Genomic DNA, 24,354 nt, shown 5'->3' with positions numbered 1-24,354 from the left:
GACCTTCTAGTGCACATGCAGTGAACAGCACAAAAGCCCAAGCCTCGTTTAGCTTTGTCTGATAAGGCGCGCCGATATAAGCACGCAATGATTGGGCCACGAGACTCTGGAAATACTACCGCTCTGACATGGATCGATAAGCAATGCCCTATCGGCATAGCCGCGACAGGAGACAAAACACATAGGAGTGGTTATATATATCCTCCGACGGTGTACACGACGTGAAATGACAGCAGCAATCTTAGCATGAGCATTACCAATCGAAATACAAATGATGGGCTCCACCAAATCGGCGGTCAAAGCTACTACTAATCCTCATCTACAGTGTAAAGAAGATATGAAGCACCCGGGGTACCCGGGCCAGGACATTCGACAACCAGACTTCTCTATGTAGATACATGGACCAGCCGACGCTGGCCACGATGACGCATCCTCGCAGCTATTGCGCTAAATCGCTGAATTTTGCATAGTTCCATGGAAGACACTTCAGTTCGTACTCCAGAATGAGGAGAGAGGGAGGGGAATGGAGGGGCAGAAGACGCGAGGGAAAGCCCGTAAGTAACCGAGCCAGAGAGAATTATAAAATGGTAGACGAGTCTCCAGGGCCAGTGAAGGTCTTGTAAGTCAAACAACCATCTGGATAGTGGTTCTGATATCTCGAGTGACTGTCGTCATTTGCGTGTCTTTGTTATCCGCTTGCGGGGATTTCCTTTTTGGGTCGAACTCGGCCTCGGTTGGCCCCGGCTAGCTTCGGTGCTCCCTGACTGGCTGAACTATATACTTCAGCTTCCTATTATTATTATTCCACCTCTTAGCAGCACCCACTATAGTACTAGGATTCGACGACTATGTTGGCCCAAATTGGCTGGCAAGCTCTCTCTGTAACCCGCTTAGGGTGGGGGTTGCTTGCCCTGCTCGTGGGATTGGTATGTTGATACCTAGTTTCCCTTACACCTTCTGCGTTATGTCGAAGAGGTGTCCACCTTGCATACTTGCTATGCATACTGACAGAATCAGTCACTTATCTACGCAACCTACAATCGCTTCTTCCACCCTCTCCGCCGCATCCCAGGTCCCTTGCTCGCTTCCATCACCCCCTGGGTCCAGCTCTACCATGGCCTTCAAGGAGACCGGCACCTGTGGCTCTGCGCTCTTCACGAACAATACGGCTCTCACGTCCGCGTGGCACCTAACTTCGTCTCTGTGAACACTGCTCAAGGCCTCCATGATATCTACGGGCATGGCAAGCGGCTTAAGAAGGCCGACTTCTACAATGCGTTCCCCGCCATCAAAGGCGTGTACAACACACACAATGTCATTGACAAGGTCATGCATGGCCGGAAAAGACGTGTCCTGAGCCAGGCCTTCTCCGACCATGCACTCAAGAGCATGGAAGATGTGATGCTGCTGCACGTGCGGCAACTGTGCGCGGGCTTAGCGCGTGCCCAGCAGACAGGCGTGGTGCAGGACATGGGCCGCTGGTTCAGCTACCTCACATATGACGTGATGGGCGAGCTGTGCTTCGGAAAGAGCTTCGACATGTTGATCGAGAGTAGTCGGAGACGGCTGATTGAGCTTGTCGATCGGGCTGCAAACCGACACTATGTGGTACGTTCTCAAGCAGATTAACGTGGCTGCATCGAACTGACAAAATAGTGCGGTCTCTGGATGCCCCTGGACCGATGGCACCTCGACCAAATCTTCATTCACCGACTCACCAACGACCGTTGGAACTTCATCATGAACTCGCGCGTGGAAGCGACCAAGCGCGCCCAGGAACGTACCAAGGCCGGCCATGACGCCAAAAGAGACTTCTTCTACTACCTGCTTAACGCCCGGGATCCCGAGACGGGCCAGGGCCTGACAACCCCTGAGCTCTGGGGCGAGGCCAACGTGCTGATGATCGCGGGCAGTGACACGACGTCGACGACGCTAGCCGCGACGATCTTCTACCTGGTGCGTAACCCACAGGCGATGGCGCAGCTGCAGAAAGAGGTCCGGGAGAACTTCACCTCGGTGGAGGAGATCGTGACGGGCAGCAAGCTGAACGAACTGGTGTACTTGAAGGCGTGCCTGGACGAGGCACTGCGGCTGGCGCCAGCGGTGCCCGGGGCGCCCCCGCGCGAAGTGATGGAGGGCGGAGCGGTGGTGGACGGGGTGTTCCTGCCGGGCGGGACGGATTGCGGGACGCCAACGTACTCGATCCACCGGCAGGCGGCTTATTACCGACAGCCCGGGGCGTATTTGCCGGAGCGGTGGATCGAAGGGGCGATCTGTCAGACGGGGATGGAGGCGTGGCAGACAACGCGGGAGGATGTGGAGATGGCGCGGCGGGCATTCTGTCCCTTTAGTATTGGGCCGCGGGGATGTATTGGGAAGAGCATGGCGCTGATGGAGATGCGGTTGACGATTGCGCGGTTGATGTTTTTGTTTGATATGCAATTGGCCGATCGGAGAGGAGAGGATGAGGAAGGACATTTGGCGCTGGTGGACCACTTTACGAGTGCGAAGGAGGGCCCGGATGTGATTGTACGGGCGAGAGCTGTGTGAATAGGTAGATGATGATCATTGTTATCATAATTAAACTCATATCACTATCTACTTAGGACCCTGTACTGCTGGAGTAGATGTTGTAGGAATGATGGCAGGAGTAAGAACTACGCCAAACCAGAAAGGACACGTGCCCACACTGCATGAACATATCACCCCAAGACTACTATGGGGATGAGAATGTAATATCATACCCACCCATATTCATTCGTTAATCTTTAATCAGTTAACTAACTTCATACTATTCTCTATATTCATCCCTGAACTTGACAGCTGCCATACACTCAAACCATCATGTCCATGTCCATACCATCCATTCCTTAACCTTGAAGCCTTGCCCATCCCTTAAACCACCACAACAAGAAGAACCCTTTCTCTCCCCTCCCTTCACCAGACCAACCTCCCCAAAATAAACCCATAAAAATACAAAAAGAAAAGAAAGAAAAAGAAAGATGGTCTCCCCCCTAACAACAACCTTCATCCAATCCACCATCCTAAACGCCATCGCCAACATCCTAGCGCAAATAATAGACCATCATCGGAAATCCGTAAGCGCTTCCCCCATCTATCTATCCCATATTACCCTCCCCCACCCCCTCCCAAAACATCAATATCAATTAACGAAAAAAAAAAGAAATCCACATTCACCCCCAACCTCCCCGCCCTGCTGCAATTCATCACCTACGGGATCATAATCGTTCCCCCAAATTTCATCTGGCAGAGGTATCTTGAACGACGATATCCGGGGTTTCTTTTCCGGGGATCATCATCATCATCATCATCTACTCCCCAATCATCACCACCCACACCCCCATCTACTCACTCCTATGGTAAGAAAGGAGCAGGAGGAGGAGGGCTCGGAGAAATATACATCTCCATCCCGGATCCGACCTCTAATGTTCTTCTGAAAGAAAAGAACCCAAACTTCCTCCCTGCGCAAAGGAGGCGCAGAGGAGGATGGTATAACTTCCTCATGAAATTCCTGCTCGATCAGACGGTGGGGAGTGTATTGAATATCGTGCTGTTTATTGTGTTGATTAATTTGCTTAAGGGGGTGGGGCTGGGGGATGTTTGGGGGTTGGTTTGTGAGGTATGCTTCCTATTCCGTTTATTCTTAATTTCAGTCCATTGCATATCATGAGATGATATGTGTGGGCTGTGTGTGTGTGTCTGGTGGGAGCTAATGAATGGTGGGCGTGTAGGACTTCAAACCTATCATGATAGCGAGACTCAAATACCGACCTGTTGTCTCGTTGCTCATGTACACGGTTGTGCCGGTGGATCGGCGCGTCGTGTTTGGGAGTGCGTGTGGGGTGATTTGGGGGGTGTATTTGAGTTTGTATGCTGTTGTTTAATCCCTTTTTCTACTGTTGTTGGTATTAGGGTTATAGGAGGGAGAGGTGGTGTGGTCAGTCTTTACATTTCTTTTGTCAGCGTGATACCTCGTCCTTGGCCATCATTCTTTATTTCCTTATTAAATCTATGTATTGTCCGTCGCTTAACTACTTAGCATTATACAATTCCTATACTTAATCACATGCATTTAAAGCATGATAGCTTGTGGCTGATTATGCTGCTGCCGGCGGTCCCATCTTCTTCCCCTTCACAGAAATCCACTGAATAGGCAACGCCCCAAAGATACTCAATGCTCCCATAGCTACCGCTACATAGAACGTCGTGGTCACGGCTCCATTATATGCCTCCAGCACGGCGGGCAGCTGGTCCGCAGATACGACATGTCGTAGCATCGTTGCCCCAGCCTGCATGACAGAAGCAGGATCAACGCCCGATATCTGTGACAGGTTCTTGCGCAGTTCATTCTGGAAGACGTTCTGCGCCACGGAGACGAACAATGCTCCTCCTAGTGTCTGCGTGAACGCCACGATAGCCGTCGCGCTGGGCACATCGGCGATTTTCAGCGCCGCCTGCACCACCATCATCGGCTGTTGCATGCCCAGGCCTGCGCCCACGCCGAAGATGATCTGGTATCCGATCCAGTGGCCCGCCGAGGAGTGCACGCCCATAGTGGAGAGAAGGCCGCCGCCGACGGCTACGAAAGCTGGGGCTATCAGCATGAATGGGGTGTAGTATCCGAATGTGGAGACCAGGCCGCCTGCTACGATGGAGAAGATGACGACGCTGAGCAACATGGGGAGGTTCATGATGCCGGATTTGGTGGCACTAACACCTTTGATGGCTTGGAACCAGATGGGGAGCTGGTGGATGTTAGCAGGTTTCTAAAGGAATTTGAAAGGAGGGTCACGCACGTAATAGACAGCCACGAAAAATGAACCGCCAACGCAGAAGCTGAACAGTGCAGCGCCCCATACGTTTCGATTCTTGATAAGTCGCGGAGCGATCGTGGCTTTCTCGTTACCCCACATTTGTAGCACTATGAATATACCGATGAGGACCCCGAACAACACCAGCAGGGCGATGATGCGACCATTCCCCCATTCGTAAGTGGTCCCGCCCCATTGCAGTGCGAGCAGGACGCAGATGACTCCTGGCAAAAAGACAAATGTACCAGGCAGGTCAAACTGCGACAGCTTATCCTTAAGCCCCGTGGTACTCTTGACTGATTTGGGTGCCTTGAAGAATATCAGGATGAAGAAGATGGTCGCGCCGCCAATTGGAAGGTTGATATAGAAACACCATCGCCAGCTGACATGATCTGTGAACGCACCACCCATCAGGGGCCCTGCTACGCTGGCAATTCCATACATGGAGGTGATAGAACCGGTAAGGAAAGGCCTCCATTTGAGCGGTGCAGTCTGCGAGATAATGATCATGGCTCCCGAGAAAACTCCGGCGGCCCCAAGGCCAGCTATCGCCCGTCCGATAATCAGCGCAACCGAGTTGGGAGCCACTCCGCAGATCAGAGAACCAATCTCGAAGATCGCGAGCCCCATCAGATAGACCCATTTGGTGGAGTAGAAAGTGTACAGCTTGCCAAAGGCCAGGATGAGGCAGCACGTTGTAAGGAGGTAGGAACTGCCGTACCAACCCACGTCACCGAGTGACTGGAATTGGTCTGTGATTTTGGGGATTGCAGTCGCCAGAATGGTGTTGTCCTGATGCCATTAGCACGATCGCTTGCGTATGTACTTGGAATACTCACCAAAGCCATGCAGAAGATCGAAAGACAGAGCCCAATCACGATCAGCGCGAGTCTCCACGAAGTGGGATATTCCGGCTCAGGTTCCGCATTTCCATGGCTATGTATCGAGCTGGGTGTTTTGGGCTCATGCTTTGCTTCGACCGTCTGTGAGTGAGGGGAGGTAGCTCGCGCAGAGTCGACGAGTGTACTGTCTTTGCTTCTAGCGGAACCGTTTCCCTCTGTCTGCGTGACTTTGAATGGTTTCAGTTCAGCAAACGGTCCCTGCTGCTTCTGAACGTTGGCAGCATCCATGGTGAAGATAGGCGTGAAAGGCCTGAAATCACTCTCAAAGCCAGAGCACTATGACGGTACTCAAAGCAGCAGCCAACGATGAAGATAGCAGAAGAAGCAATCCTCCTCTGGTCTGCCAAATGACAGCAGTTATCTTAATAACGAGCCAGGAACAGTTTAACAAAAAAGGGCAGGAAGGAGGATCAGCAGTGAAGGAGAAAGACGGCTCAAGGAAACCTTCTTTCCGGCTTCACTGGCTGACGACGATTGCCGTAATGAAAGCCAGCTTGTGTCACCATCTTGTAGCCACGCCAGTCAGGCCCAATGGCACCCCCCTTGCTTTGTTGCGCCAGTCAAGGCGCCAAACCATTCAGGAGCAGAGGCAATCCGTATTTCGAACCAGCCGTCAGGTTGTGCAAGCTACAGGTATACCCTGGAGTGGTTGGCAGCGTGACGGGGCACAGCGAAGGTCACACTGAGCGTGGATGGTGTTTGCATCTGACATTCCGGCATCGGAAAGATTTCTATCCGGAGAAGCCTTGAAAGATTCCTGTTAGCTGGGCATGATCAGACGGTGTTCCCACAAAGAATATCAAAGAAAATCGGAATAGGGGAATTTACAAAGGATGGATTAACTTCGATCGGATCCTAACCTCTGCCCCTGAAGCAAGGATTGGTGGGAGCCGGACTGCATCTAGACTAAGTACCTGCCATGCTATTTATGTCGTTGAGTTTTGTGCCAATCAAGTGGTCAAAGAAAGATAGACTCTAATTCAGGCACTATTGAATTCTTTCCGACTTGGAGATGACTTTGGGCGGCAGTGGCGCGCAATAGCATCCTCGCTCCTCGTGCCGTCGCTTTGTCCGCTTGGTCGCGTTGGCAACTCAGGAGCAACGCGTGTTGGCTTAGCAGCGTTATAATTCGGACTGGCCATGTCGGCCTAACTACTTCTTGGTTGGCAAGCTGCTGTGCTGTCGCCATACGGATCAAGAAAATAGTAATAAGAAAAATTCATTCCGACCTAGGATATATTCACAATTCCAGTAAGCTGTACAACGCCGTAAAAGATCAAATATGCCCAAATATCCGTCCCCCAACCGCTCTTCAAACACCTAACCAATGCGGAAATCCTGCGAAATGGTTCTGATGGCCACTATTGCGACTTTCTGCGGGCCTCCTCCTTGCTAGCAACGAGGGCGATTAGAGCAGCACCCACGCCGCTGCCATCCTTGGAGATACCAATGCGGATCTTCTTGTTGCCGGCTTCTCCAACCTCGGGCACTTCGCGGAGGGCATCACGCATGTAGCCTTCGAAGTTGGGGTAGAACTCGACCAGACTGCCATCCACACCAATGTCTACGAGGTCATCCTTCTGCAGCTTGCCAGTAGAGAGGAGGATGGCAGCCAGCGGGACGGCACTCAGACGAGCAGCACGCTTGCCAATGGCATGAACAACGGTCTGGATGGCCTTGCAGTCGTCGGTGGTGGGGCGTTCGATCTTGAGGTGATCCTTCAGAGCGACCTTGATCTGCTCCATATTCTCAGTCTTGTCGGCCTCGACCAGACTCAACAAGCTGGTGTCAATACCCCATTGGCGGTACAGGGAGGACTCCTGGGGAACAGAAACGGTGGAAGCGCCGCCAGCCCGGAGGAAGCCCAGGGACTCGTTGCGCTGCATGTCCAGCATGACGCGGCGCAAGATCTCACCCAGGAACATACCCGAGACACGCTTCTCGAACATTTGAATGCCGGGGTTGTTGCTGTCGGCATCGAGCTGCTGGTCGTAGATGGTGTTCGGCAGTACACTCAGGTGGTTGTCGAAGCTGCCCCACTCGGCGTTGATAATCATCTCACCGGTGGTCTTGTCGTACTCGGAGTGTTCAATGGTCTGCAGCTTAGTGATCCGGTCCAGCTTCTCAACATAGGCGCCATTGGTGCCCGTGCCAAAGATAGCACCCAGGAACGTGCCCGTCTCTCCAGGAGAGGTGTATGAACGAGCCATCAGGGTTCCGACAGTGTCGTTGACCAAGGCAGCCACGCGCACCGGGAGGCCCAGATCATCGATGGCGTTCTGCAGCAATGCGCAGACATCCTTACCCACCGCATCGGGAATGTTGAAGCCCTTCGTCCAGCGAATCAGGGTACCCTTGTTAATGCCCAGCTGACGCACGGGGAAACTGAAGGTGAAACCCAAGTCGAACAGGTCCTCTTCACAGTTGCCATTCTTCTCATTGCGGCGTCGCAGGTGAGCTTCGAAGTGGTCGTTGTGGTGAATGCGCAGGAACGATTCGATTTGGCGGGCCAAGAACAAGAAGAGATCCTTGGCCGTACCGGACGCCATGGTCTCACGAGGAATCATGATCTTGGACTGGGTAAGGGAGAAGGTAGTGTCTCCATGTAGATCGATCGAACACACGCGGAAGTTGGTGCCGCCGAGATCTACTGCCAGGTACAATCCCTGCCAACGACCAGGTCAGCTGCTGTTTTGCGGAGGGAGCTGATTGGTGTGAAACGTACCTTTTCCGTGCCATTGGGCACCGCCGTGACATAGGTAGGGATCTGACTGAGGGTCGTGTGCTCCTTGGACAAACCTTCATCGATCTCACGAATGTATTCCGTCACTCCACGCTGCACCTCAGCAGCGGGGTAGTCGAACTGGCGGGCAATGCGCGCAGCCTCGTCAAGGAGAGCAGATGACATTATGACTGAAGAGATGTGGAAATATGGAGGAGTATCGTAAAAAGGTGGGAAATGAAAGGAGTCTCAAGATTTGTTGAGATGAGAATAAACACAGTGTGGTGAAGGAAAAAAAGTGGTGGGGGATACCAGATGGTGGGGTCCAAGCAAGTAAATATGGGGAGGGGCAGACGGAAGCTGGAGGGAATTCGGGGAATGGAGATGGAGGGAGAGAGTAGAGGATGTGGAGGGAACAAAGGATGAGGAAGGAGAAGAATAATACGAGTAGGAAGAGTCTAACTATCCGGAATGAGCATACGATGATGAAGGGGGAGCAAGTGGGCGTATTAATAGCAGAGCCATGAAGCCCAGGAAACAACTAATAATCTCGCGCTGGAGGGGTCGATGAGGTCAGTCCGACGGGCTCAAGCCAACGGGAACGCCGGGTTCGCCGGGTTTGCCAGTCGTGGCCACAGGGAAATTGAAAAAGGGTTCGCTAGTATTCTTCTCTCTCTATTCCCCTCAGCTTTCCACCCCCCTTCCGAGTTCTCGCATTGCCGATGTCTCGCCCTGTCCCAGGTTTCTGACTTAGTGCGTGGTTCTCTCCGGTCTCCAGATGCCACTCCTCGCACTAAAAGTGGCCCAGTTGCCTGCAAGACGGGGTTGCCGCGAGTCGGTAGCGAATCCGCCCGCGTCTCTGCCATGACGCATGAAACCACATGGTGGGGTTTAAGCCGTCGTTCACCGGTGAGAGGGAATTGGTTAGCAGCGAAGGAAATGGAAGGGCGAGGATGGCTGTTGCACACAATGCAATGCCACAATGCCATTCTCGTGCTTGGCCTCTGCGTCAGGAGAGGGAGACTACACGCGGTGGGTGAACTGGTGATGCTGGCCTTCCCCAATCTCCGGATGCGGTCGTCTGGGGCATTGGGGAACCTGGAGATGCTGACATGAGCATCTTACCAGCACAATGCCAAAGTGAATATATGCCAACTACGGCCGTCTGCTTTAGGACGGACTAGTCTAGCTGTCAGAAGATGATGATCAGGGGAGTCTCGACGTAACCTTAAGTAACCGTCCAGCCTATGCAAGCAACCATCCACTTCACGGCTTGCTTCCTGCATGCTGCAGTATCACTGCGAGATTCCCTCTCAGGACAGCCACTTATGAGCTTCGATCATGTCAGGTCTGTCATTATTGTTTGCATGTAGAGAGTACTCCGTAGTTTACATTGCTACGTCACCCAACTAGTGATAGCGAACAGGACGATAGGCCGAGTGATCTTCAAGCACGTGAGATCCGACACAGTATGCTACTGACCAACGTGACGATAGCTAGTCTTCAGTCTGTAAAGAAAGGAACAACATGTCTATTCCTCTGCTACAGAGTATTTCATATGAAGCAGTTCCTCCTTCTCACCATCAAATCCTAATTGCCCATGATCTGACCCTCTGAAGACCCATGAAGTCTAACACGCAATACAGCCACTCAAGAAACAACACCACCACATACAAAAACCATAGTAAGCAACCGCAATCTATTACACTTTCCCCTAGCCAATCATCCCAGCATATCCGGGCACCAACTGCATCTCTACCCAACCTTCAGCGTCCAAGAAAGTAAAAAGTCATCCATCCCAAAACGGAAGCCCCGTGACTAATCCAGTAACAATAGCCTGAGGCATAAAGGCACCTTTGCAGTTAGAGCAGCCGAAGGCGTTAAGGCATCAAAAGCCAACATATGCCTCAGGCAAACACAATGACTAATTCCACGTGACCCGGCGGAAGTCGGCTTCAGAAACGGACCTTGACGATATGCAATTCCCTGCTCCGACACAGGAATTGCCCTCGATCAGGATCTCTCGGCGGCCATTGCGGTGTTCCACTGAACCGAACTACACTCGCCTCTCCCCTCCGGCCACCAAACAACACAGACAGCTTCGGCTGAAGGAAGTCACGGACACGAACCCGATATCCGCACATCATGGGCGCCGGCAGCTCTAAGCCCGCGGCTCCGGCCGACTCGAAGCACGTTTTCTCGAGGTAGGATGCTTTGCTCGTTACACTGGACGAATATATATTTCTCTGAGGGTTGTTGATATTTCGATTGGCTTGGGCTGGGATGTCAGTGGACGCGCTCAATGCATTCATCGAGCCGGACTCTTCACCGAGGATATTGATATTGATATTGGCATCTACCCAGCCAAAACATAATCTGATATAATGACCCTCCAAAACCATCTGACAAACAGACTCCAGCTAACAAAATACCTCCAACAGCTCCTCCCCCGTCCAATTCTCCGCCAACTTCGTTGACGGCCTCCAGTCCAACACCGAGGTACGTACTTTCCACCCACCATACCCCCATCTCAGCCCAATCTAACACAAGTGGAAATAAAAACAGACCGACTCCGCCCGCGCCCGCTCCCTCGAACTCCAAATCCAAGAGCGCGTCGCCCAAGAACTCGAGCGCCTGCGTGCCCGCGAACAGCAAACGCTGGCCGAAATCGAGAAGAAGCTGGCTGAAGCCAAAGACACCTCTTCCGCACCCACCTACGCTTCCGCCCCCAGCACTGCCTCCTACTACCCACCCGGATCTCTGAACCTGGATGCGCCCCGGATCCCGTTCGCGGGGCGGGAGAGCTACTACACGGCCCCTCCGGCGGCGGTTGAAGCGGCGCAGCAGCCAATCAACCGGGAACTGTCGCGGGAGAGTGTGAACAGTGAGATCGAGGAGCTGCGGGCGAAGTTGGAGGGACGGAAGAAGTTGGTCGAGATTGATGCGGGGATTGAGAAGGCAAGATCGGATGTGGTGAGTTGTTTGAGGTTGAATGATCGGAGGCCGTTGGATTGTTGGAAGGAGGTGGAGGCGTTTAAGAAGGAGGTTGCCAGGTTGGAGGAGGGGTTTGTGGATCGGATCGTTGGGTAAACTTATTCCCTAGTTTTTGATGGGAATGACGAGGTATATTGATAGAGTTGAGATGTAGCGGTGTGTTTGTTCGACTGCTGCTGCGAGTGTCCCTGAGTTCTGCCTCCCGGGCTTGTGCATGTGTGTATATGTATACCTAGCTTGCTAGAGAAGGTTACCAGTTTTGTTCTACATTATTTGTTTTTAGTATGCTGTGGTTGGAGCAAGTATGGATTCTTTGAATTCTCCCAACTAAATGGGCAGAACTTCAACATTCAGCTCTATCATTTTCTATGCTTCTAACCCTCTCCTCCTCAAACAATCAATCAAAGACACACAGGGTATCATGCAACAACAATCCATCTATACACAGACCATCAAACCAACTCCCAAAATCCCACCCTCGCCACGGTCTCCCCCGCACTCCTTATAATACACATATTCCTGCCACTCGCTTTCCCCTTCCCCACCTTCGACAACAGAACAGATCCAATACCCGTACCCTTTCCTTCCGCAAGGTTGTAATTGCCCGTCGTGACGAAGCCAATGAGATCTTCCTCAGTTGGAACCGGCAAGTGATTTTGACGGACATCATCATCCGCAGACGGGGTGATAAGCGATGCAGCGAGCTGTTGCCGGACATCTTCTTCGCCGAGAGGGGCGGCGCGAGGAGATTGTTTCTTCTTCAGCTGATCCCTAAGATTATCGTTGGAATTGTTTGATGACAGCGAGAGCCAATTCTGGCGGAGCTCGGGATCGGTGGTAGGGAGTCGGTAGATGCGGGCTCGGGGTGTGGGTGTGCCGCGGTTGAGGAGGGTAAGTTTGACAGTTGCTAGGGCTGAGGTGTTGATGGGGGTGTTTGAGGCGTCGGTTAGGGCGCGTGCTGCTTCAGATGTTGAGAGTTGGTGGATATTCAGTGGTGGGTGGATGGCATTGGTGTTGTTGTCTTGAGGGCTGGTGGTGTCGTCGGCTTTGATTTCGGGTTGTTCCTTGTCTGTTGTACTGCTCGTCTCTGGTGCTCCCTGAATGAGTCTTTCCCAGTCGCAGGCCCAGCCGCGTCCTATCTCGCCCTTTTGACCATTCCGCAGGTCGACGCTCTCGAACTCGGTTCTGCGTCCCTTGGGGCGTCGCTCCCAGTCGCGCTTCGCTTCTTCTCGCTCACGCAGGCCCCATTCCCAGCCAGCGCGGGTTCCTGGAAAGTCTCCCGGGAACCAAGGCTCTCCTGACTCGAATGAGAGTTGCTGCTGCTCTTTCAGACCGCCGAATCTCGGGTTTCCGCCGCTCGAGAGAGGATAGTACATTAGCGAGTACCAAAAAGGAAGCACACACTTCCATGGGAGAAGGACAGTCCAGGTTCCAGGGGCGCTGCTGCTCTTGGAGTGAGCAGGTCGACTGGCGAGAACCATCACAGGTACCTTGGGGTCGGTATCTTTGGCGGGCGGGCGTACACCAGGACCAGCTTCGGAACGACGCCGATTGATAGCCTTTTGGCTAGGCAGCTGGCGTGCGGCAGCTAGACGGGTGCGACGATCGAAGAGAGCAGGGGCTGTCTGCGTGTTGTCTGGCGACCACGACGAAAGTAGTATAGCCAGCCGTTGCATCTCATCCTCTGACGACGACGGCTTCAGAGTCTTGGGCGGAAATTCGAGGCGAGGGTCGGAGACAGAGAACCCAAGGACTGCGTCCTGCGGCAGAGATGCAGGGTTCGTTACCCCAAGGAGCGAAGTCCAAATAGCCTCCGGACTATCCTCAGCAATATCCTTCCCATCCATAGCAACCGGCTTGAACGACGCGAGCAATGCCTCCGTTGCGCCGGGACCAGTAATTTCGATACTGCCAATCTCGAACCGCAAATCCTCGACCATAACAGGAGGGTTCTGCTTCTTCGAGACACCCAGGAGGGCATTCCACAACTGCAAAAACGCAGACGGATGCACTCGAACAAACACCTTCCTCCAGTCCTTCTTTCCCTTCCTCTGCGTCCCACTTTCATCAGCATCCACCATCTCCACATCCTCTCCTTTCACCTCAGCACACCAAACCAACGTAACCGGCGCAATCGGCCTCCTCTCACCCTCCCACTCATATGCCCAAGCACGCAAACCCCTCGTGCCACCCCTCCACTTCCTCCCTTTAACACCCCACGCCTTTTCCCCCTCAACTCCAACAGCCCTCAACACCCCCTCAATCGCCCCCACCGTCCCCTCCAACTGAACTGTAGCCAGATAGCTCATATCCCACGCCACCGCGCCCCTCGACCCCCTCGCCCGATGCGTAGGCCGATAGCTCTTCTCCGTAGGCGACAACGGCACCGCAAACCGCCACAACGGATCCTTAGAAGTAGCCATATGCGCCCTCTTGGCATGAAACATATGCGTCGGCAACCAAGTCTTGCACTGCTGGCGTTTCTTGAACCTGGCTTCCGGCGGATTCGGCCTCGACAGTTTATTCTTCTTGATTTTGGGCACCCGGGGCGCAATGTCATACGCATGACTACCTGATTCTTCCAACGTCTTCCGGACCTCTTTATCTCGCTGATCTTTCAGGGCCGTGCGCTTGGCTTTCGTCTTCGCGTTCAGGTTCTGTAGTCGGCGGGCGGTTTCGAGCCGAATGCGCATTTGTTCGGTGGGTTTGCGGGTTCGTGATGATACCGTGGGGGTGTTGTCTTCTATCATCTGGACACAGAATCATACATTAGAATCTTCTTGTTCTTGCATACCACCAAACCCCCAATAATTGTCGAAAGGGAGAATATACCTCTCTTTTCGCCCTCGCCCTCAATCTCTTCGGTACCCTCTTCACATTATGACTCGCAGTCCGTCTCCTCAAAGACCTCGGCACCTTCTGGAACGCCCGACTCGTCAACGCATTCTTCGATCGCTGGATCCCCGACTCGAGCGATCGGATCTCGTATTCCCTTGCTTCCACGTACGCAGCGACATCTAGTTCGCCGGAGGCAGATAGTGCCGCGTCGGCGGCCTGCACGGCGAGCGAGCGCGCATCAAATGTTTTTTGGCGTTTGCGGGCGGCGGCGGCGGAGAAATTGTTGTTGGGAGCAGCAGGTTTGCGCTTCGCAGGATGGGAGGCCATGATGGCCGGTTGTGTTGTGTTTGTGCGAAGGAAATGTCGAGGGGTAGAACAGAATCTAATATATTTAAAACTGTAGGAGAGGGGGATTGGAGTTGAATAAAGCTTTAAAGATCCCTGCAGAAGATCCGGGTCTGGAATGATGGAATGGATTGGGCTGGTTTGGTTTAGCGCGGTGTCCGCCGTCAAGTTTCAGTTTTCCGGCCGACACTGAGAAGATGGGATCAGCCACTCCGACGCACAGAAAGGCAACGCAACCAATAATCGTTGGCTGACGGTTAAATACGACAAGTCAATCCTAGTCAGGTTGACGCTTTGATGTCCGGGTTTTTTTTGTAGATCAATCTTAGCTGGAAATTAAACTAGCTTGTTTTTTTAGCTTATGGAGTTGTTTTCTCATTCTTCTAAAGTTAACCTAAATGATTGTTGAACATACATTACTGACATCATACTACAATATGAACAATGTTGTCGTAGCTTCGTAAGCGCGTTGATATTCTTTCTATCTAGTGGCTCTGTCTAATCTCTAACGCATTATCCCACCAGGATGTCAATGTCAACGCTATCTATCATCGGACGCCTGCCATGTCTATTGTCTTTGAATGACACGTTTACAGGTGCTTGAGGACGGTCTCGGCGCTCGAGAACTGCGGTGATTATTAGTAACCATTCACCTGGAGTTGAAGGAAAGGAGAGAAGCTTACCTCGAGGTGGTTCTTAGCGGGCTCACGCTTGGCGTAGGTGACCTTGCCGTGGTCGATGATGATGGCGTAGCGACCAGTGCGGCCCTCCTCGTCGGCCCAGCCGATGCTCTTAGAGAACTTGGCCTCGGGGTCAGACAGGAAGAGCTAAGAAACAATTAGTATCCCTGGTGTGTAATTATAACATGGAAAGAAGAAGGCTTACAATGTCATCGTTGGTGACCTGGTTGGCCTTGCCCCAGGCGCTCATGACGTAGGCATCGTTGTAGGCAAGGACGGCAACAACATCGACACCCTTGGCGCGGATCTCGGGGAGCTTCTCAAGGTACTCGGGGACGTGGCGAGCAGAGCAGACGGGGGTGAAAGCACCGGGGAGGGCGAAGAGGATGACCTTCTTGTCGGCCCACTCCTTGGAGGCGTAGTAGTTGATGGGGATACCGCAAGCAGTGATCTCGCCCTTCTCCTCGGACCAGGGGATGTAGCTGTGAAAGGAGCAAGTATGTTAGTTGATGTACTAGTAATAGTATATGGTGACAACAGTATATGGTTGCGTTGCTGCTCAGGAAGCACCAACAACCGGAAAGGCGGAAGACGGTGGGGGAGGGGCAGCGAAGAAGGAAGAGAAAGAGAGTGAAGAATACTCACGAGAAGGTAACGTCAGCGGGGAAGCTGTCACCGGGGTTGAGGCCAGACATTGTGAATGAGATTAGTTGGTAGTAACGTGTACTAGAAAGGTTAAGAGTGATTGAGTAGTAGTAGTAGTAGTAATGAGTTGTGAGAGTGAAGAAGTTTGGGAAGGGAATGGAAGGTTGGTTATATAGGGAAGAAGGGGAGACGGAACGGGGCAACGAGCCTGTGGCGGGTAATTCGACCTTAGCTTCAGTTCAGCGAATGGTTCCTGTGTCAAGGGCAACGAATGATGCGGCGACGGCCCGCCCACGGCGCCATGAGGTGATCCGAAGCAGAAGGATACCGAAACTCTTCGATTGGTAGGGCTTGGAGGGGGAACTGTATTATCAAGAAGACCGCCCGAGACTGACTGACCCCACCACGCATTCCTTTTTCGGGCCTGCGCCATTCCCGTCCGCTGGCCACCATATCTAGACCGTCCCCGTTGACAAATCGGCCCTCGAGGCGATGTTCATGTCTTGCTGCTTCTTCCTGGAATGGGTTTCCGGATCAGATATCCCGTACTAGGTCGGCTCTCTCTGCAGGGTTCAATCATGGGTCTATCTGGCTTGCATCTCTGGGCCATCACAAATCACGCTCATGACTTCTGGGCATCAATTCTGCAGCCAAGTAGCACTGCTATCAGTAGAGTATCAATTCCCGAGGCTCATTATCCTCTTGCGGCGTGGTATCAACTGGCAGATCTAGTTATCAGAGACAGTCAATCCAACCAAGCCGGCGCTTCGTCCGAGTCTGCATCGGTACAACCAAAGCTTGGTTACTTCTCGTACAACCCCTGATCCTGACGCCACTCCACCTCCAACCTGGTTCCCAATTCAGATGGATTTTCTATCAATATGCTTAGGGGATAGCCATTGGCAACTAAGAATCAATCAATACTGCATATCAAGCCTATTCGCAGAACCAAAGGAGAGGTCAGCCGTAAATCCGAAATGGACACAGAACTGCTTTTCTTTCTCCGAATAACGGGGTTTGCCACTCAATTCTCCGAATCCTTAATGTGTAGCTGTATCAACAGCCCAGTTCCCCTTCCCTCCGTTATATCACCGCCAACAAGCTTATCTCTGCCTTTTAAAGATGATACTGAGGAAACCATCCCACCTCGACACCTCAGGCATACATGCAGTGCCCCTCCATCCCAGCACCAAGACTCGCCTCCTATTGGTCTAAAATCCCGAATCACGAGAAAACAGCCCCATCTAGGCCAATATCAAGCCAATCACTGGTCTCCACACATCACCGCCCTGCTCTTCCTCTGCCAAGTAAGCCAATACGTAACCCATCCACCTGCAAATATCCTCAGGGACCTTGGTGTGCGTGGTGACCGCCACTATAGTCTACATGTCCCCGAAGATTTTCCTACCCAAACTCTCTTTTCAGGAAATGGGTTTGGTTCAGCCAGAGAGAAACATTTTCGTACATTGCTACCGTGGATAGGAATACCATATCCCGCCTTGCCACTTAGGTAGATTACTATGATGTGGTCATCCTCGGCTTGTGTCGGACCCGTTGGACTGCTTACTTTGTAGGCACGGGTCCTGGTATCCGAGCATCTGATAAGATTGGCCAACCAACCATAGGGAAGCCAGGTCGACCCCCGATCACGGAACTCAACTTTCGGTGGCTGAGCGCGCTTGGGTGCTACAGTTATGGTGGTAATACCGCAGAAGCCGATTCAACGCCGTGATGAACAACACCTCAGTGATTTCCCCGGCATTTGTATGGATTACCTAAGGTAGGCGAGTCTGGGGCAATGGTTTAGGATGATCTTCCCCACCGCGATTATACATCATCCGGGTTCTAGAAGAAATGTCTGTCTTGCCCCTGACGATGGACAGGGGTTGGTCTGCAAATGCTTCGATAAGGTCGCCTTAATAATTCTGGTAGTCTAGGCAACAGATCTTAAATTGAATTGAGTGCAGGTGAATAATTGATTTGCTCAATAACATTTGCTGATATAATGTGTTATTCATGCTCTTGGTCGAGATACAGGGGCAAACTGCATCGTTAACATTCTAGCCAGCTCCTATGATGTAAAGGATTAATAACTGCAGCGCTCGCTGGCGACACTTATTTAACCTTTTTCACGCGCCTAGCAGATGGCGGAACTCGCTCAGCGAATGCAAGGCGGACATCAATTCTGTGTCACCTGGCGACATGACCTGACTTCTCTCATATCCGGCAAGACGAAAGGGAAGCTCCTCTACCTGGCAAACAGTTCCGGGGTCAGGTAACTCTCCGGTCTGGAAATACTGGCGTATCGCTTTCGCTGTACACAAGGATGGGCCACTCAGTGTGCAATGCTGCGACATTGAACAGTTAGTCATCTTGCATATGGGTTGGGGAACAGATAAGGTACTCACTCCGACAGAGTTCTGCTCTAGAACGATTGACTCAGGAAATCCACGCGCCATCGTATGAGCACTGCCTATGCGTCAGTCTGTACTTCAAAGTCTGCTACGATCAGGTGAACAAAGCTTACTTCCGTAGCGGCGTTACTGGATCATAAGTATTCCCGATAAACAGCAATGGGTGCGATGTATTGCCTGCGAAGGGCCCTTGGATACGCATACCTGTCAGCTTATATTGTGTGTATAATATGGTGTTGGTCGGACCTACCATCATAGCGCCACTCAGGTCGCGTCTCCAGTTTGACACACGACATGCGAACCTCGGCCCAGAAATCTCCAACCGCCTTACTTTGTCCCCGGAGCATATTCCAGTAGCTCCGGAAATCCTCCTTGGCAGTTCCGTCGAGGCCTGGACCATCTGTACATAGGATATTCCTCCCGGCCTCCTGATCACTCTCGCCAGGTACTTTGTATTGTGTGGACGAGGAATCGCATGGAGGCGGTACTGGCCATTGTTTGGCTTCATACTTCAAGTCAGCGAATGAAGAGCCGTTACCTTGCTCGAGCTCAGCTAATAGCCTAGCCACCAAATCGAATAATTTCAAAGGCACATAGAGAGCTTGCACGACCAATGACTTCACATCACTATAGGTTATTATCTCTGGGCCCCTATTTCCAGAAGGAGACACAGCAATAGGGCTCGATGTAAGATTGGTCAAAATCTGCTCATAACGAGACTTGAGATCTTCGGGATCTCCGCCGAGCGCAAACGGACACGCTGATGGGCCAGCTGTGTAGCAGTACTCGAAAAATTTATTGAATGCTGCATCCGAATCTTGTAAATTGGTAAGCCAGTTGCCGGCGTAATAATCATCAGCGTTGCAGACTCCGTCTATGACAGCACGGTTTATGCGATGAGGCTGCATAGCCGCAAACGTGGAACCCAGGATTGTCCCATAGGAAAAGCCCCAGTATAGCAGCTTCTCCTCCCCTTTTTTCCAACGGTTGTGCAGCCTTATCCTCTCGGCGTCAACGTTTGTTCCAACTGGGAAAGTGTTCGGAGCTGTCGAAAGTAGCCGCTCTGTTTCCCGTTCACGCCACTCTCCATGGCGCTCTACGAGTTCAACCATATCCGCCACCACGGGGGCCGTATTCATGAATTTTCCTATCCATTCTCCATCCTTTGACGCTGTGACTCCTTGTTGATTGCAGCTCATACCAAAAGCTTCGTACCTTGCCCATCGAGTATCGAAGACTCCTTCAGAACTCCCAAGTAGACCCTCTGCCTCTGACTGCAGTAACCACGCTTTCCTCGTCGCGGGGTCAGGGAAGCAGGAAAAATTAGGTGTTGTGTTGTTGACCCCTCTTGGATCAAAGCTAACAACATCGAAATACTTTCCGCTCGCTGAATCTGCACTTGGTGATTCTGGGGAGTCGACGATGGTCTGGATAGCTTTCCCGTATCTAAAGACCATGCTCACTCCGGATCCACCAGGACCACCTATTTGAAACTCAGCACAGCCGCTGAAGAGTAGCAATATGGCTCTACATACCTGGATTCAGAAGAATGGCACCACCATATCGCGCATCTGTGACAGGTACCTTGGCAGGAAGTTTGATAACCGCCAAGGCAATTTTTGACCCTTCACCATCAGTTCGGTTCCAATTCATTGGAAGCGACAAGCGAGCGCATTCGTGATCACCAAAGCATGGATGGTATACGAGTTGCTTGGTAGGAGTAACCTAATAGAGTGCGTTAGAACGTTACATCCCAACGTGATAGATTTACACACATCTTCCCATTTAAAGGACTCATCATCAAGTGTTTGACTCTGAAGCTGTTGTTCAACGCTCCTATTTTTGTGGAAATTACCACATAATTGAACAATAGCAAACGCGACCAATGCAAGGGAAAGGAGGAATCGAATGGCTTTTCCCTTGGCAGGATGTGGCCTAGATGGTAATACTGCCATACCAGGCTGGTAGCCAGGCGATTTTGCATCCGGAGGCATTGTATGGATACGTTAGACCTGGATATTGGACCACTTGCTTATAAAAGATTCGGTATCGTGAAGAGGAGCTCGCAACGGTGCTAGTCCTACTCAGATTTTGGTAGTCAGAGCAGTTGCCTGTCGTTGAGGAGCATAAGACCGCATATTTATAGTGGCCGAGTCAGCTCAAAGTACTAGTTGCTAGTTTCCGTCCACTAGAGGATATTGAGATGATATACCCCTGCAAGCCGAAGGCAAATATCAGGTCCGAGTGGTGAGATTCAGTAGGCTGCACGGTTTAGTCCTGAGATTGGTCCCTTACTGTCCCTATTAGGTAGCTTCCTAGTCTGGAAGGATCGCATCGTGCCGCGGGCCTTCCTAACCCGGGATAGCCTTACCCCCCCTGCCACCTTTGCTGATAAGCGGATAAGCACCTCGCAGGATGCTATCCCTGTAGGCAACAGGTGCGGATGAGGTGGCCTTCCACAAACCTTTGAATTTTCGACAAAGCTGACGATAAGTAGTAAATACTATATTCTATCTTGAGGTATTATTAGCAGACTACTACATCACTTCATGGGAAGTTGGAAAATACCGACATCGACAACATGCGTTCCTTGGATAATTTCGTCCTTTATAGTGTATAACTTCAAGTGATTAATCCTACTAGTACTAATTCACAATATATATTTATACAAAGTATATTACTCTGATTGTAGCCTAAAACTACTGTAGAAGCTAACTACATTCACTATCACTAGTATTCATAGTAGTCATTTCTCAGCTCTGTGCACTTCTTAGTCCTATTATACAGTACTATGTACTAAGTAGTCGTACTACAACAGTGGTCAAAATATATATCCGGCCCATACTACTAAGAAGTGTACTAGCACTAGCACTAACTGGTTGCCACATCATTCAAAACTCAAGCGATCGAGTCCAAGGATATCGAGCAGAACAAGAGGTCTTTCAGTGATCAGCGATATTAATAGTTACTCAGTATAATATTATTTCCACATGCTAATGATTAGACAGTTGTTGATCGTCCTTCGCCCGAGTTCGGAAGCCTCTAGTGCAGCGCTAACATCACTTCTATGACCACTAGCCCCACGTGACGTGTAACGGCTTATGTACAATGAGTCAATAATGAGCTCTCCATCTCACGCCTTCTGTAAAATTCCAACCCTGTCCAGCGGATTCGAGGTTTCTTCTCCTCTCATATATTCACATTATATATCAATCATGGCTGACATCAAGCCCCCTTTCACTGAAGAATCAGCTCGGAAGAAGGTCAAGGCAGCCCAGAACCTATGGAATACTAAGTGAGATTTTCCTTCACGATGTGTATCCCTCGGGAGATCTAGAATCCTCGATCTTGCATTTTGTCGTCATTTTCGACGCTGGTATGAGGGGTTAAAGTCTGATGTGAACTCAACTTTTCACCCCTTGCGCCCAACCGAGGCCTTTTACCTCGTGTTCCCCATTCTTCACGCCGTGCTGTGATCTGATTCCATTTCTCTCTGATACCCCACGGCATTCTTAACAGCTGCTGAAACTCGCACACTGTTTCTACTCTACTGCTTGTTTGAATGCTGACGGACTTTGCGTGTAGGGATCCCGTGCGAGTTGCACAGGCTTATACACCCACATGTATTTGGCGCAATCGGACTTCATTCTTCTCTGGAACAGAAGGAATCATTGAATTCTTGACGGCGAAATGGAAGAGGGAGAAAAGCTATAAGCTACGAAAGGAACTATTTTCATTCACCAACAACCGCATCGCAGTGCAGTTTTGGTACGAGTATCAAGATGCTGATGATAGTCTGCGTTGGAAGCGTTGCTATGGCCTCGAAGACTGGACCTTCGATCCGGAGACAGGAAAGATGTGTAAGAGAATGATGAGCGGCAACGATGTGCTCATCGGCCCCGACGGAAATGGAGAGGGAAGATGGTTCGTGGAAGGAGTAGACGTCGAAGACGTTAAGATCGGAGAGGAGCATTGGTGAAAGTTTACATCTAATTGTCTGCGCATCTTGGGGCCGCTGTCATTTACTTTTTTAAGAAGAACACCCATCCCCAGTCATTAAAGTGAAAAGTAATGCGATGGAGATATGGCGACTCATGATGCTCCGTATGCTATGTGGGATGCGAGAAGTACTGTAGGATTCCAAGTTCGGTTTCTCCGTCATCCTTTTCGACAAGGGAACCTATCAACACATTAGGAAGTGTTATGTGTTAGCAGTGGTGATTTGATAATATCTTGGATAAGACACTCGAGGACTGGCTTGCGTCCACAAGCAGAGATCGCAGGTGAAATCCCCGAAGCCCAATGCAAGAGTAGAGGAAAACAGTTATCCCTATCTTTGTGATTTAAATCTAGTGTAGACAAGGGGCAAAGGAAGCCTGTCTGGAGTATTCGTCAGACTGGAGGGGCGGGCAAACCCCTGTCTTCACGCCACGAAGGGGGGAATGCTTGTCCCTTTGACTTGCCAAAGATCCCAGCCACCTCTTTATCAAACCGGTGTCTGCAATGACGTCGCATTTCGATGAACCTAGGGGTTTTCGATCACATCTGGAGAATTTTATGAAAAGATGGGTATGGCGGATTCTTAGATGCCACCATCAAAGCCTAGTTAACGCGGCATCGAAGGGCCATTTACTCGAAAATTGATATCATCGTACTCACCTCAACTATCATCGGAGCCTAAGTGGCATTGATGATCCGGATAGAGGATTTGGTTGTTCCAACTTTTGTGGTCAGCAGTACTGGCAAGAAAAGCATAACAGTCGGATTGATTTCCGCATTCCAAATGTAGTTCACGCAGTATTGCCGGATGCTCGGGTGGGTGAAAAGGAATTCCGAGCAAAACAAACACTCGATGGTCATTCCACAGGCTCTCCTCGCCGTGGTATGTAGCAAACCAGGCTGAAAAACCATGTTTGCTCGCTTTGACCGCGGAACATGGCTCAGGAAAGCATGCCACCAGGAAATTACCGGTACTCCTGGAGATTAATCTGCACATCCTATGCCCCTCTCACTCAACAATAGCCGTTTGGTGTTGGGTTGATCCGTCAATGTTGTGGTTGATTGTCTTCTTCTCATAGCACTACATGGGGACCTGAGAAGGCAAACAGACAGAGAAGTACTAACATAACAGCAGGAACGGACAATAGGCTATTCAAACGACCACAAGGATTCGCTGTTTGCACGACGTGCGCGTTACCTAGAACTACGCGTGATTGATTTTCTCAAGACTATAGAGAGAGCTTGTCAGCTGTATGTACCCATCTATTACATTGTGATGTATACGCGTCAATGTTCTATTTCTTACTAACAGCATGGCAGCTCTACAGAAAACAATCGAGCCCTATACGGCTATCTACCATATGCAGACGCGTCTTTGATTAACTCTTTCGATATATGGGGCAGATGGACGAGGATACCGCTCTTCTTACTCCCGAAACAATGCGGACTCCTCTGACGGACGCTTCAGCAAGAGTAAACAAGTGCCTTGCCCCGATTACAGAGCGAGAGGAGCCACTGAGACAACCACAGCAACAGATGACATCGCCGGTGCCGATGTCCATTGTGACAAGTCCTCTGTCTGCAAAAAATGCCGATATCAATTGCAGCACCCCGGCTCCTGACTCTCAGCCAGGAACGAACCGCAATTCTACAATATCAGCGGCGTCAATAATCTCCAACCAAGGAAAGAGGAAGACACACGTGGGACCATGGCAACTTGGAAAGACCCTCGGCACTGGGGTCAGCGGCCGCGTGAGACTGGCGAAGCATTCGGTAACGGGGCAATTGGCTGCAATCAAGATCGTATCAAAGAAATCCGCCGCCATAACGCAGAGCGCGAGTATTGCAGGAATGGATAAGAGGGCTAATCGCATGGGAGGAATAGGGCCACGGCAGATTCCATCCGGGCTGGAGCGCGAGGTTGTCATCATGAAGCTGATCGAACACCCGAACGTGATCAATCTTTATGATGTATGGGAGAAC

At 51.2% G+C, this 24,354-nt stretch overlaps 10 protein-coding genes across 10 annotated transcripts; 5 read left to right on the top strand and 5 right to left on the bottom strand.

Moving 5' to 3' along the window:
- Positions 1-848: 848 nt before the first annotated feature.
- Positions 849-2,550, top strand: An12g08630 (uncharacterized protein; the record flags this gene model as incomplete). The annotated part of the gene is made up of 3 exons (XM_001395877.3): positions 849-926; positions 1,018-1,608; positions 1,657-2,550. 3 exons carry the CDS (start codon positions 849-851, stop codon positions 2,548-2,550), a joined length of 1,563 nt encoding a protein of 520 aa, XP_001395914.1.
- A 1,568-nt stretch (positions 2,551-4,118) lies between these two features.
- On the bottom strand, positions 4,119-5,962 carry An12g08620 (uncharacterized protein; the record flags this gene model as incomplete). The annotated part of the gene is made up of 3 exons (XM_001395876.1): positions 4,119-4,766; positions 4,818-5,624; positions 5,672-5,962. 3 exons carry the CDS (start codon positions 5,960-5,962, stop codon positions 4,119-4,121), a joined length of 1,746 nt encoding a protein of 581 aa, XP_001395913.1.
- Positions 5,963-7,095: 1,133 nt separating this feature from the next.
- Positions 7,096-8,642, bottom strand: GlkA (glucokinase glkA-Aspergillus niger; the record flags this gene model as incomplete). Its single annotated transcript, XM_001395875.3, has 2 exons — positions 7,096-8,400; positions 8,460-8,642. 2 exons carry the CDS (start codon positions 8,640-8,642, stop codon positions 7,096-7,098), a joined length of 1,488 nt encoding a protein of 495 aa, XP_001395912.1.
- Positions 8,643-9,023: 381 nt separating this feature from the next.
- Positions 9,024-9,572, top strand: An12g08600 (uncharacterized protein; the record flags this gene model as incomplete). The annotated part of the gene is made up of 1 exon (XM_059743601.1): positions 9,024-9,572. The coding sequence occupies one exon, from the start codon at positions 9,024-9,026 to the stop codon at positions 9,570-9,572; it is 549 nt and encodes a 182-aa protein (XP_059601936.1).
- Positions 9,573-10,601: 1,029 nt separating this feature from the next.
- Positions 10,602-11,546, top strand: An12g08590 (uncharacterized protein; the record flags this gene model as incomplete). The annotated part of the gene is made up of 3 exons (XM_001395873.3): positions 10,602-10,660; positions 10,898-10,955; positions 11,022-11,546. The coding sequence occupies 3 exons, from the start codon at positions 10,602-10,604 to the stop codon at positions 11,544-11,546; spliced, it is 642 nt and encodes a 213-aa protein (XP_001395910.1).
- A 356-nt stretch (positions 11,547-11,902) lies between these two features.
- Positions 11,903-14,615, bottom strand: An12g08580 (uncharacterized protein; the record flags this gene model as incomplete). Its single annotated transcript, XM_001395872.1, has 2 exons — positions 11,903-14,200; positions 14,283-14,615. 2 exons carry the CDS (start codon positions 14,613-14,615, stop codon positions 11,903-11,905), a joined length of 2,631 nt encoding a protein of 876 aa, XP_001395909.1.
- Positions 14,616-15,223: 608 nt separating this feature from the next.
- On the bottom strand, positions 15,224-16,008 carry An12g08570 (uncharacterized protein; the record flags this gene model as incomplete). The annotated part of the gene is made up of 4 exons (XM_001395871.3): positions 15,224-15,259; positions 15,317-15,460; positions 15,519-15,795; positions 15,959-16,008. The coding sequence occupies 4 exons, from the start codon at positions 16,006-16,008 to the stop codon at positions 15,224-15,226; spliced, it is 507 nt and encodes a 168-aa protein (XP_001395908.1).
- Positions 16,009-18,087: 2,079 nt separating this feature from the next.
- Positions 18,088-20,366, bottom strand: An12g08560 (uncharacterized protein; the record flags this gene model as incomplete). Its single annotated transcript, XM_059743600.1, has 7 exons — positions 18,088-18,306; positions 18,367-18,427; positions 18,486-18,576; positions 18,623-19,435; positions 19,574-19,855; positions 19,908-20,097; positions 20,148-20,366. The coding sequence occupies 7 exons, from the start codon at positions 20,364-20,366 to the stop codon at positions 18,088-18,090; spliced, it is 1,875 nt and encodes a 624-aa protein (XP_059601935.1).
- A 1,221-nt stretch (positions 20,367-21,587) lies between these two features.
- Positions 21,588-22,351, top strand: An12g08550 (uncharacterized protein; the record flags this gene model as incomplete). Its single annotated transcript, XM_001395869.1, has 2 exons — positions 21,588-21,667; positions 21,958-22,351. 2 exons carry the CDS (start codon positions 21,588-21,590, stop codon positions 22,349-22,351), a joined length of 474 nt encoding a protein of 157 aa, XP_001395906.1.
- Positions 22,352-23,811: 1,460 nt separating this feature from the next.
- On the top strand, positions 23,812-24,342 carry An12g08540 (uncharacterized protein; the record flags this gene model as incomplete). Its single annotated transcript, XM_059743598.1, has 1 exon — positions 23,812-24,342. A coding segment is annotated over one exon (531 nt), but the record flags the coding sequence as incomplete, so codon positions are not given.
- Between the last annotated feature and the right edge of the window lie 12 nt (positions 24,343-24,354).

Source organism: Aspergillus niger (assembly GCF_000002855.4).
Source record: "Aspergillus niger supercontig An12".
Lineage (NCBI taxonomy): Eukaryota > Fungi > Ascomycota > Eurotiomycetes > Eurotiales > Aspergillaceae > Aspergillus > Aspergillus niger.
This window is presented reverse-complemented; position numbering and strand designations above follow the sequence as displayed.